This window comes from Panthera leo, chromosome D3 (genome assembly GCF_018350215.1).
Source record: "Panthera leo isolate Ple1 chromosome D3, P.leo_Ple1_pat1.1, whole genome shotgun sequence".
Classification (NCBI taxonomy): domain Eukaryota; kingdom Metazoa; phylum Chordata; class Mammalia; order Carnivora; family Felidae; genus Panthera; species Panthera leo.
Window position 1 is genome coordinate 58,399,509 of NC_056690.1, and position 13,329 is coordinate 58,412,837.

The 13,329-nt window shown below is 38.0% G+C and overlaps 1 protein-coding gene across 7 annotated transcripts in view; it reads left to right on the forward strand.

The window, feature by feature from the left end:
- KIAA1328 (KIAA1328 ortholog) overlaps window positions 1-13,329 on the forward strand; it is a 348,418-nt gene that overhangs the window by 291,780 nt on the left and 43,309 nt on the right. For 4 of the 7 annotated variants that reach the window (XM_042911436.1, XM_042911442.1, XM_042911440.1 and 1 more), the window contains 2 exons: window positions 473-581; window positions 3,300-3,537. In XM_042911436.1, coding sequence (XP_042767370.1) covers window positions 473-581; window positions 3,300-3,522 — 332 coding nt within the window. In that variant the 3' untranslated portion in view covers window positions 3,523-3,537. Of the gene's footprint in view, window positions 1-472; window positions 582-3,299; window positions 3,543-13,329 lie in introns of those variants that run through there. The other 3 variants (XM_042911439.1, XM_042911435.1, XM_042911438.1) reach the window with 2 other exon arrangements.

Here is a 13,329-nt window from a genome sequence, read left to right on the forward strand (position 1 = left end):
CCCAGTGTCTAGTTCTTTGAAAGAAATATTTAAGATTTATGCCTAGCTTGAATGTTTTGGGTTTAACTTAGGGGCGTAGGTGGTACAAAGTCCTGGGCTCAAAGAGAAGAAAGATCTCTTCTTAGGATAGGGAAAGGGAACAAAATAAAGCAATCTACCTTCTTGGGCATTTTCACAGTAAACTCAAATCAGCAGGAAGATGACAGGCCATCAGGTTTAAAAACAAAACCACTAGCCAGTCTGTTACTGCACAGATGTACTTTTTTTAAACAAGATACTGTGGATCTCTGATGTTTACAAAATCAAAACAACCCACTGAGTTTTTCCATCTGCCATTGTTTCATTTCAGGGAAAAGAAATAGCTTACTTTTCAAGCTTGGGGATTTTTGTAATGTTTAATATATTATTCAGAATGGATTTTTCCATTTCCTTTTAGTGAAAGCCCAAATTAATTCCTGTATTGTTCATACAGGGACATTGGCAGGAATTAGAAAAGATGCGTCCACATCTCCTATGACAACAGGAAGCCAAAAGGAGCTTGTAATCACAACCACGTCATCACTGCAGCATGACACTTCCCGGTAAGTGGTTTATTTTCTTGTAATGTTTATTTATTTTTTTTTTTTGAGAGAGAGAGAGCACAAACAGGGGAGGAGCCGAGAGAGGGGGTTTAACATTCTTTAGGTAAGAGCATTTGGGAGGAGCTACTTAGTACGGAGTGGAAAGTCTTGACAATTCTTAATAACCGTTACTCAGAAGAAAGGCCTTATGTGGAAGCATCTGGATTTGGCCAGGTTGAACTCATGGAGCCCTTTCCTTTATACATGCCCTGCCTTGATTGAAACTGGTTATTGGCAAGGATTTCCAAAGAAATGCAAAGCTAATCCTGTCATTCATCAGAAAATGTGCTTAGCAGTAGGTCTTTCCCAATTTATCACAGAATGGTTATATACTTTGACTATAAGTTTAACTAATTGAATTGATACTGAAAATTATGGTGGGTTTTGTATTACAGTTTTAAAGGGTCTGTTAACATTTACTGACACTAGAAACATCTGAAGAGTTAGTAGTTTGATCAGCCTTTTCTGGAGTCAGGAAAGAAATAGGGTATTAAAATTTCTTACATCCAGTAAGCCGACTGCCATATTATTCATTTAAAGCTGAATATATAAAGATCAACACCAAAAAGGCATAGTTTAGGGTTTCTTGGTAATACTATTGTTTGAGCCTTAAATTCTCAGCATCTTATCAGATGAATATAGATTTTAAGACTTCATTTTAATTATAAAGAACTTTGGGGAAATAACTCTAATGTAAAAGACAGTAATAATGGTTGCCATCTATTAGCATCTATTATGTACCCAGCACTTTGTATGAATTATCTCATTTAATCTTCATCACTGCTTTATAAAGAGGTACTGCTATCATCCTCATTTCTAAAATTAGGAAACTAAGAGATTGAGTGACTTGTCTAAGGTCACCCAGCCAATAAGATGTAGAAGTAGCATTTCAGACTCCAAAGTCCGTCATCTTAAATATTGTAACTGTTGACAACAACAGCCTCCTTATTTTGAAGGTGACCCTCAACTGAAAGAAAATTTAACCAGTTTACCACATTCTTTGTCCATTACTCCTTTCTTTTATTTTTAATGCTGCCATTATTAGCATTTTCCAAGTACCCACAGAGAGCTGTAGTTCTGAAATGTTGTGAGGGCTCCCTCCTTGGACCACTTAGCAGTGTGGCTGAATGCTTGTACTCAAAGGTCCATCTCAGTTGCCTTGAGGGCTTCCTCTGGAGGAGGTACAGGTAAAGAGGAGAAATGATCCAGATTTTCTGGGGCACCTGGGTGGCTCAGTTGGTTAAGTGTCCTACTTCGGCTCAGGTCATGATCTCACGGCTCAGGTCACGACCTCTCAGTTTGTGGGTTCGAGCCACCCGTCGGGCTCTCTGCTGTCCGCACGGACACCACTTTGGATCCTCTGTCTCCCTTTCTCTCTCTGCCCCTCCCCTGCTTGTGCATGCATGCTCTCTCTCAGAAATAAAAATAAAAAAAGAAATGGTGTGGATTTTCAATCTTAGTGAATTTTCCTATTGAAGATTAAAGTGAGATCCTTAATGCTACTTTAATGTGTTTTTGATGATTGCATTTCAGTTTAGAGAGAAGCATGAAAAGGAAGAATAAAATATTTCCCCAGTAAGAATTTTGTAGAACATTCTCAGCACACATTTTCTGAATGGACCATATCAACTTTGTACAATTTTACAAGCCCAGGTTAAATTTGCTGTGAAGACTCATATTTACGCACCGAAAAAAAAGGATTCTCTGTTAGTTCTTAACACTGCAAATCAGCTGAATATAGTTTCTCAAAGGTTTCTTAAATAATGAGTACTTGGCTACATAAAAACGATGTGCAACACACTGGACTTCATCCTTAGAAGTGCATGATGGTATATCATAGGTCTATTATACAAAGCGCAGAGTTGAAAAAAAAGATCCAGTACTATGAAAATCAGTTACCAGGAAGGCACAGTGGTTGCTTTCCAGACTTCAGAATCAGGATTATTTGAATTATTTTTATTTCAAAGTGTAGAAAAGGAATTTTTTATAGACTACTTTTCAGTTACACACAAACTCTTAATATAAGACAAAACTCAGTTCTTCATCCTAACAAACCTTTGAAGGTACTGAGAACAAGAGTAAAAGCCTGTCCACCCTTAATTCCGGGAATTTTCAAAACTTGCAAAAGAGGATGAGGGTGGGACAGATGCTGGTGGGAAAAAGGTTCTTGTTTATTCTCTGATAAGCACTAACACCTAGAAGAGTCCCACATGGTTCCATGTGCAGGTGATAAAACCAGGCGTGCAAAGTCATCTTTCTCATTCACAATGTGGGCTGTTAATTGTTCTTTCTGCTGCCTGTCAATATAATGTGAAATTTTCATTCCCCATTCAAGATGGAAAAAGTTGTGGCTGAAAATGTTAACATTTGCATTTTTATTTGTTGATTTATTTAAAGGACAGCCTCTCCTGCAGCAATCCATCACTTGGTGACACCCCAAATATGAATAATGTATTGTAGACTTGCGGTTACAATGTGTAATAAGTGCTAGAGACAGTAAAGGAATGTTAACTATGTTGCAAATGTAATATTTATTGACTCATAAAGTTTATTGCTTTCAAGGTTCAATAATACTGACCATAGGACATTAATATCGCTTATCCTGATTTTAGCTGGGCACCTTTATATGTAGAAATATTCATCTATCTCATGCTAACAAAATAAATATGTAATTTACAGCACAAGCAAAGGAGGCTTTATAGTTTTCTGTGCTGAGGGCTGCGGTGCTTCTTTGTCTGGCCTTCAGCATTGGTCACACACCCCTGAGCTGTCCGAGAGAGTGAGCGCGGCAGTCATCTTGGCACAAGAGCGTGGTGCTGTGGCACCAAACAGTGCCATGCATTTCTGCCTCGCCGGCACAGGTAACACCTCACAAACCCACTTCCCCTGGAGAGAGGACTAGAGGGCTTTCCTCCCTGTCGTTCTGAACACCTGGTGGGGGGTGCACCTATGATCAGAGAGTTCAACAAATACTTCTCCTGCCATGACCCAGAGTCAGAGTTTACAGATTCCACTTGATCCTCTGGTCTCCAAGGTGAAACCAGAGCTGGTCAGGTTACCAACTAATTTGTTGTGAGCACAACTGTTACTGATAATTAACCCTTTTGTGCCTTCCAGAATTAAGTATGCCCATTGCCACCAAGAAAGATCATTCAGGAAATATCTGACACCCAAAGCAAAAGAAGTCATGTTAATTAGCAACCATCAGCTGTAATTGTCATCTCCATTAAGATGCAGAATTATGTATTTCTTCGTTATAAATAACCTTTCTAATTGTACTTGATGTATGCCAATTTAATCAAAAAGTATACTTGCAACAGATATTTGCATTAATGTAGCTTTGGATCTTCAAATTTTTTATTTCAAATTTAGTGAGAAAAAGCATATTAACAGCTGGATATTCTTTATATGTGGGTATATTTTTCTATCTAGGTATGGAGATCTAATATACTTTATATTAAAATGAAGACAGTATCTTGTGGGATTGTTCAGTGAAACAGAAATCTTGTTGCTTTTTAAAATGCCAGTGAAGTTTCTCTCTCTCAGTCATATGACAACTCTCATTGGTAATTGTTCCAAACTGATAAACAGAGGCATATACCAGGATTACATTCTCAGTCCCTGATGTAAAAAGTAAAAGTGATGCGATTTGGGGAGTGTTGGTGGGGGTCCAGAGCCAAGAAAAAATTCTTGAAACGTCTTTGTTGCAAAAAGGTGATTTTATTAAAGCATGGGGATAGGACCCTTGGGCAGAAAGAGCTGCACTGGGCTGGTAAGGAGGGACTGATTATATACTATGGAGTTGGGGGAGGTCAAGGCAAAAGGGAGTTTTCCAGAAGCACTTTCATATACTAAAGAAGACTCCTAAAATACTGGAGGCCTAGCTATTGTCAGGCCAGGGTTGTTTTTCCCTCTAGTAAGACATTAACATGAAGACAATAGGGAATTTCTGGAGAAATGTTATACTCTGCCTGTCTCAAGTATTTGTCAATGGGCTGCAAGTTATAAGGAAATTTAATTTTACCTGCCATTTCCTTCTTGCCTTTGTTCCCCACATCACTATGATGATGTTGGGGCTCCAGGAAACTGAGTCTATACATTTCTGGAGATTATGCTATTTATTGATTAGATTGCCTTTTTCTTGTAATTTACTAAAACGTTTGTAAACTGATGGAGACTCATATGTCCTGCATGACTGTGATCTCTATCAGTTAACCATTGTTTTCTCCCTTTCCTTTGGTCTTGGGCCACCAAGAGTGCCTGAGGAATGTCACACGTATCCCACCTAGGGGAGCTGTGCAAGGTGTTAGCTTGCCTTATGCTCCATAATCAAAAGGCTTCTTTCTGTTGTGTCCTGATTCATGACTTAAGGCTGATACTATTGCCCTCGTGTGTGTGTGTGTGTGTGTGTGTGTGTGTGTGTGTGTGTGTGTGTGTGTGAGAGAGAGAGAGAGAGAGAGAGAGAGAGAGAGAGAGAGAGAGATGTGATGTGAAGAGAGAAAAGCAGATCTCACCAAACTATGCCCAATTACTGAATTTGGGGAGCTGGAGCTATAGTTGGTCTATTTCTAGGAAGTACTGTTCACCTCTCTACTCCAGCTTTTTTCAAAGAAATTAGTTTTTTACCACAACACAGAGTTGAACATTTTTATTTTGTTTTGTTTGTGTTTTAGATATGTTGGAGAGGGGTGGTTTCGTGGAGCTTACTTTTTGTTGCGGGGGTAGGAATACATATTTGAGTACATATTTTCAAAGGTTTAATAGCGTCTTTGGGGGCTCTTAAAAAATAGCTCAAAAATAGCTAAACTTGTTCTTTTTTTTTACGACTGCGGTCCTTTGCTGTCAAACCCTATGCTTAATTGTCCTGAAAAATTTGCTGTGAGTTTACAGCTTGATAAGCTGTCTATAGTGTGCTTGCACACAATCATGCTCACAGACAACTATTTGTGCACAGCTGATTTGAAGCTTGTGGAGACTTTTTGCCCATTGAAGTTGAGACTGAGGAACCAGGCTGACAATACTGGAAAACTGGGACCCCATTACACTAAGCCCGGGCTGCAAGGGTTCAAATACCCTGCAATCTAGAACTTAAACTTGTCTCTGTCTTAAAGACAGTATTTTCCTACATCTTTTTTAGAAGAATGTCTATTCAGGTCCTTTGCCCATTTTTTATTCAGACTGTTTTTTGGTTTGATTTTGTTTTTGCTATTGAATTGTAGGAGTTCCTTATATTTTTTTTGCATAATAACCTCTTCTCAGATATATAGTTTGCAAATATTTTCTTTCAGTTTGTGATTGTTTCCTATATACTTTGATGCAGTCCCATTTGTTTACTTCTGCCTTTGTTGCTGAGCTTTTGGTATCGGATCCAAAATATCATTTCAAAGGCCAATGTCAAAGAGCTTTTTTTCCTGTTTTCTTCTCAGAACGTTACAATTCCAGATGGTACATTTAAGACTTTAATCCATTTTGAGTTTTTTTATTTTATACCATGTAAGATAAGAGTCCAAGATAAGAGTTCATTCTTCTGCATGTGAATATCCAGTTTTCACAGCCCCATTTATTGAAGACACTATCCTTTCCTACTTGTATATTCTTGGCATCCTTGTTGAAAATTCATTGACTACTTATGCTTTGGTTTATTTCAGGGTTTTAATTATGTTCCATTGCTTTGTCTATCTGTTTTCATGCCAGTGTCATACTAATTTGATTACTATAGCTTTGTAATATAATTTGAAAGCCAGAAATATGACGCCTCCAACTTTTTTTTTCTCAAGATTTTAGCTACTTACAGTCTTTTGTGTTTCCATATGAATTTTGAGATAGTTTTTCTATGTCTGTGAAAAATGCCATTGGAATATCCGTAGGGATTGCTGAGTCTATACATTACTTTGGGTAGTATAGACATTTTAACAATATTAACTCTTTCAATCCATGAAGATGGGCTATGTTTCTATTTGTTTATGCCTTCTTCTGTTCTTTTCATCAGTGTTTTATAGTTTTCAGTGTACAAGTCTTTCTCTGCCTTGATTAAATTTATTCCCAAGTATTTTATTCCTTTTGATGCTATTATAAATTCAAATTTTTCTTAATTTCCTTTTTTATTAGATCATTGTTAGTATAAAGAGACTCATCTGATTTTTGTATATTGATTTTGTATCCTAGAACTTTACTGAATTTGTTAGTTCTAACAGGATTTTTTGATAGTTTATAGAGTCTGTAGGGTTGTCTACATATAGAATCATGCCATTTGCAGAGATAATTTTACTTCTTCGTTAACTACTTGGATGGCTTTTCTTTTTCTTGACTCATTGCTCTTGCTTGCACTTCTAGTCCTTTGTGGAACAGAAGTGGCAAGAGTGAGCCCCTTGCCTCACACCAGATCACAGAGGAAAAGAAAAGCCTTCAGTTTTTCCCCATTGATTATGATGTTAGCTGTGGCTTTTCATAAATGGCCTTTATTGTGCTGAGGACATTTTCTTCTCTATTTTGTTAAGAGTTTTTGTCAGGAATGGATGTTGAACTTGTCAAAGAAGACATACAGATTGCCACGGGTATATGAAAAGATGCTCAATACCATTAATCATCGGGGAAATGCAAACTGAAACCACAATGAGGTATCACCTCACAAATGTTAGGATGGCTATTTTCAAAAAGATAAGCGATAGCAAGTACATAATGGCAAGAATGTGGAGAAAAGGGAACCCTAGTATACTGCTGGTGAGAATGTAAATCGGTACAGCTATTGTGGAAAACAGTATGAAGATTCCTCAAAAAAAAAAAAAATTAAAATAGAACTACCCTATGATCCAACAGTCCCTCTTCTGGGTATATATTCAGAGGAAATAAGATCAGTGCCACAGTGAGATATCTGCACCCCCATGTTCACTGCAACATTATTCACAGTAGCCAAGATGTGGAAACAATCTAAATGTCCATCAGTGGATGAATGTACTTTAGAATATTATTCAGCCTTTAAAAAAGGAGATCTGCCATTTATGACAACATGCATTTACCTGGAGGACATTATGCGAAATGAAATAAGCCAGACACGGATGTATTGCATGATCTCACTTATATGTGTATCCTAAAAAGTTCAAAGCATAGAAGCACAGAGCAGAATGGTGGTGCCCAGGAGTGGGGAGGTGGAGGAAGTGAGGAGCTGTTGGTTAAAGGGTACAAAGTTGCAATATGTAGGGTGAATAAATCTAGAAATCTAACGTACAGCAAGCATGATGGCGATAGTTAACAACACTGTATTAAATATTGGAAATTTGCTAAAAGAATAGATTTCAAGTGTTCTCACCACACATACACAAAATTGTAATTATATGAAGAGATGGATATGTTAATTGGTTTGATTTTAGTAATCATTTCACTATATATGTAATTGATAATGTCCTAATATTGAACAACTCTTCCAAAAAATCATGTTGTATACATTAAACAATTTTAACTTTCTTTTAAAAAGTGGGGTTTTTTTAAATCTTTATTTAAACCTTAAGTAACTTGACATGATAATCCAGTTGCTTCCAGCTCCAGATATGATATAGTCTTTAAAGTACTACAACTGGCATGTTGGTCCTTTGCTGTGCCGCGAAGAGAGACAAACATTTCTGCATTTGTCCCTCTTTATTCTCCGTGGGTCATAAACCAAGGCCTTAGCCCCTGAGCAGTTCAAGCATTGTTTAGTTTCCCATCTCTATTTGCCAGTAGCCATTTAGATTGCACAGAAGGAAAAATCGTGTCAATATGCTGTTCCTGATTGTAGCAATGATCTGTTTTATCTCTGGCAACAAAATTCTGGATTGGTGGCAGCCAGGGATTCAAGACCTACATAAGCAACATGTATCTATCGTACTAGTAACAAAAATATAATGCTGAAAATTATAATTACCTGTTCACAGTCCCTGGCATAGTACCTTAGGGTTAACAGATTGCTTTTCACGTGCATTGTCTCATTCAAATTACACCCACACCCTGTGAAATAAGTCGTAGTAGTATCCCATTTTACAGTGAAGAAAGGGGAACTGAACGAGACTGGAAGACTGTCCGTGGTCACACAGTCATGAAGCAGAAAAGAGGTCCTGAACATCGTTCTTCTGATCCCAAATTTCAGTGTTTTTTCATTCTGCCTGAAACTTGAACTTAATTCAAGGTATGGGAACTAAGCTGATAAAATTCTGGTCTAGAGTAGGAATAAGACAAACTTGCTTTAAAGTATTTTATTTATTTATTTATTTATTTATTTATTTATTTTTGAGAGAGAGAGAGAGAGAGAGAGAGAACCAGCAGGGGAGGGGCAGAAAGAGAGGGTGATAGAGGATCTGAAGCAGGCTCTGTGCTGACAGCAGAGAGCCCAGTGAGGGACTTCAACTCACAACTGAGATCATGACCTGAGCTGAAGTCAGACACTTAACATACTGAGCGACTCAGGTGCCCCGAGACAAACTTGCTTTTAAGAGTTAAAATCTGAGGGCACCTGGGTGGCTGGGTTGAGCATCTGACTTTGGCTCAGGTCATTATCTTGCAGTTCATGAGTTTGAGCCCCGCTTCAGGGTCTGCATTGACAGTGCAAAGCCTACTTGGGATTATCTCTCTCTCTCTCTCCCTCTCTGCTCCTCTCCCACTTGCACGCACGCTCTCTCAAAACAAATAAACTTAAAAAAAAAAGAGTTAAAATTTGTTTTTATTCATTTTTATTTTTTTAAGTTTATTTATTTTGAGAGAGAGGGAAAGAGAGAGCAAGTGGGGGAGGGGCAGAGAAAGAGAGAGAAACAGAGATTCCCAAGCAGGTTCTGTGTCATCAGAGCAGAGCACAATGTGGGGTTTGAACTCACGAACCATGAGATCATGACCTGAGCCAAAACCAGGAGTTGGACACAACCAACTGAGTCACCCAGGTGCCCCTAAAATTTGCTTTTATAACCTGATAGGAAGAAGCAGTCATTCAGAGAAAGGGAAGTGCTATGTTTCCATTGCACACAATAGCCAAATTGCAACAATTTCTTGCACTTGTGCCTAGAATCCTAACTGTAACCAAATATTATTTTTAATCGGAATTGTTTCTCACCTATACATTCACACAGCTATTATGTACTCAGCTAGATTCCCTCATGTGCCTGCATATAATAATGTGTTATTCTACCGGGGTAGAGAGAGGGAAGCTACGCTCAAATCCCAAACCCCAAAGCAGAGCAGACAGGCACTACTTGAGTTTATGTGGTAGGTTTGAAAAGCAGACTTTGTTGCCTTTATGTAGTTGGGTATATGAGTGATGACCATATGTGACAAAACTGGCCACTGCTCACTGAATGTCTGTTATATATCAGGTAATGTGCTGGGCCTGTACAGGTATGTCCATTTCTACTGTATGTTCATATAAATTACATGTCGTAAAACTCTCTTTAATGACTATTACAACTTGATTGTGAAGTATTAGATAGAATTTCATTTTAGGTTTTTTTTAAAAATGACTTCCTAAAATGTGGTCTACTAGGCCAAGAACTATCATTTTAGCTTTACATGCCCTCAGAGTAACTTCGCACACTATACACAGAGTAGCATTTACTGTAACTTTTCCATTTTGAGTATATTGTAAATAAAATAAAAACAAACCTAATGAAATGATGCACATAAAATGATGACAGTAAAAAGGAATAATCTGAAAACTTCAGAAAAGAATGTGTTGAGTACATAAAAGAAAACATGAAGTATGATGTGCCTGTCTTCCATCTTTACTAAAGAGGATGAAAATCCAGCCATTCTAATGGTGTTTTGTTTAAGTTCAGTTGATGACTTGAAATTCTCTGCCAACAGGTGCATTATTACCAAGAACAGTTGAACTCATGGAAATTCCTATGTGTTTGATGAAAAGATGTTGCTTTTAATTAAGCCATGATATTGTGTTGCAACTGTAATTCCCACTGTTAAAAGCCAGTAATATAATCATCCACATTCCTCTGACACACACTGTTTATACAGTGTATAAGTTTAAAGAAAAAAACAGAAACAAATAGGCCAAGTAGAAATATTAAAGAGATAGCATAATTCCAGAAAATGAGTTCAGCTTAAGGAAGCTTGTTAAGACATTTTTACCTTAGGAAAAACATACTGCACCAAGAAAATGTACATTAAAACAGCTGATCTTTGCTAGTCACTTAGAATTCTATTCCTCAGCTTCAGGAATTATTTCTAAGTTCTGGGTGAAGGGATTATAAGAGCTACTTCATCATTCATAGTTTTCTGTATTTCCCAAATGTTCTACAATGATGTATTATTTACATAATTTTTTTTAATATATGAAATTTATTGTCAAATTGGTTTCCATACAATACCCAGTGCTCATCCCAAAAGGTGCCCTCCTCGATACCCATCACCCACCCTCCCCTCCCTCCCACCCCCCATCAACCCTCAGTTTGTTCTCACTTTTTAACACTCTCTTATGCTTTGGCTCTCTCCCACTCTAACCTCTTTTTTTTTTTCCTTCCCCTCCCCCATGGGTTTCTGTTACGTTTCTCAGGATCCACATAAGAGTGAAACCATATGGTATCTGTCTTTCTCTGTATGGCTTATTTCACTTAGCATCACACTCTCCAGTTCCATCCACATTGCTACAAAGGGCCATATTTCATTCTTTCTCATTGCCACGTAGTATTCCATTGTGTATATAAACCACAATTTCTTTATCCATTCATCAGTTGATGGACATTTAGGCTCTTTCCATAATTTGGCTATTGTTGAGAGTGCTGCTAGAAACATTGGGGTACAAGTGCCCCTATGCATCAGTACTCCTGTATCCCTTGGATAAATTCCTAGCAGTGCTATTGCTGGGTCATAGGGTAGGTCTATTTTTAATTTTCTGAGGAACCCCCACACTGCTTTCCAGAGCGGCTGCACCAATTTGCATTCCCACCAACAGTGCAAGAGGGTTCCCCTTTCTCCACATCCTCTCCAGCATCTATAGTCTCCTGATTTGTTCATTTTGGCCACTCTGACTGGCGTGAGGTGATATCTGAGTGTGGTTTTGATTTGTATTTCCCTGATAAGGAGCGACATTGAGCATCTTTTCATGTGCCTGTTGGCCATCTGGATGTCTTCTTTAGAGAAGTGTCTATTCATGTTTTCTGCCCATTTCTTCACTGGGTTATTTGTTTTTCGGGTGTGGAGTTTGGTGAGCTCTTTATAGATTTTGGATACTAGCCCTTTGTCCGATATGTCATTTGCAAATATCTTTTCCCATTCCGTTGGTTGCCTTTTAGTTTTGTTGGTTGTTTCCTTTGCTGTACAGAAGCTTTTTATCTTCATAAGGTCCCAGTAGTTCATTTTTGCTTTTAATTCCCTTGCCTTTGGGGATGTGTCAAGTAAGAAATTGCTACGGCTGAGGTCAGAGAGGTCTTTTCCTGCTTTCTCCTCTAAGGTTTTGATGGTTTCCTGTCTCACATTCAGGTCCTTTATCCATGTTGAGTTTATTTTTGTGAATGGTGTGAGAAAGTGGTCTAGTTTCAACCTTCTGCATGTTGCTGTCCAGTTCTCCCAGCACCATTTGTTAAAGAAACTGTCTTTTTTCCACTGGATGTTCTTTCCTGCTTTGTCAAAGATGAGTTGGCCATACGTTTGTGGGTCTAGTTCTGGGGTTTCTATTCTATTCCATTGGTCTATGTGTCTGTTTTTGTGCCAATACCATGCTGTTTTGATGATAACAGCTTTGTAGTAGAGGCTAAAGTCTGGGATTGTGATGCCTCCTGCTTTGGTCTTCTTCTTCAAAATTACTTTGGCTATTCGGGGCCTTTTGTGGTTCCATATGAATTTTAGGATTGCTTGTTCTAGTTTCGAGAAGAATGCTGGTGCAATTTTGATTGGGATTGCATTGAATGTGTAGATAGCTTTGGGTAGTATTGACATTTTGACAATATTTATTCTTCCAATCCATGAGCAGGGAATGTCTTTCCATTTCTTTATATCCTCTTCAATTACCTTCATAAGCTTTCTATAGTTTTCAGCATACAGATCTTTTACATCTTTGGTTAGATTTATTCCTAGGTATTTTATGCTTCTTGGTGCAATTGTGAATGGGATCAGTTTCTTTATTTGTCTTTCTGTTGCTTCATTGTTAGTGTATAAGAATGCAACTGATTTCTGTACATTGATTTTGTATCCTGCAACTTTGCTGAATTCATGTATCAGTTCTAGCAGACTTTTGGTGGAGTCTATAGGATTTTCCATGTATAATATCATGTCATCTGCAAAGAGCGAAAGCTTGACTTCATCTTTGCCAATTTTGATGCCTTTGATTTCCTTTTGTTGTCTGATTGCTGATGCTAGAACTTCCAATGTTAAACAACAGCGGTGAGAGTGGGCATCCCTGTCGTGTTCCTGATCTCAGGGAAAAAGCTCTCAGTTCTTCCCCGTTGAGGATGATGTTAGCTGTGGGCTTTTCATAAATGGCTTTTATGATCTTTAAGTATGTTCCTTCTATCCCGACTTTCTCAAGGTTTTTATTAAGAAAGGGTGCTGGATTTTGTCAAAGGCCTTTTCTGAATCGATTGACAGGATCATATGGTTCTTCTATTTTTTTTGTTAATGTGATGTATCACGTTGATTGATTTGCGAATGTTGAACCAGCCCTGCATCCCAGGAATGAATCCCACTTGATCATGGTGAATAATTCTTTTTATATGCCGTTGAATTCGATTTGCTAGTATCTTAT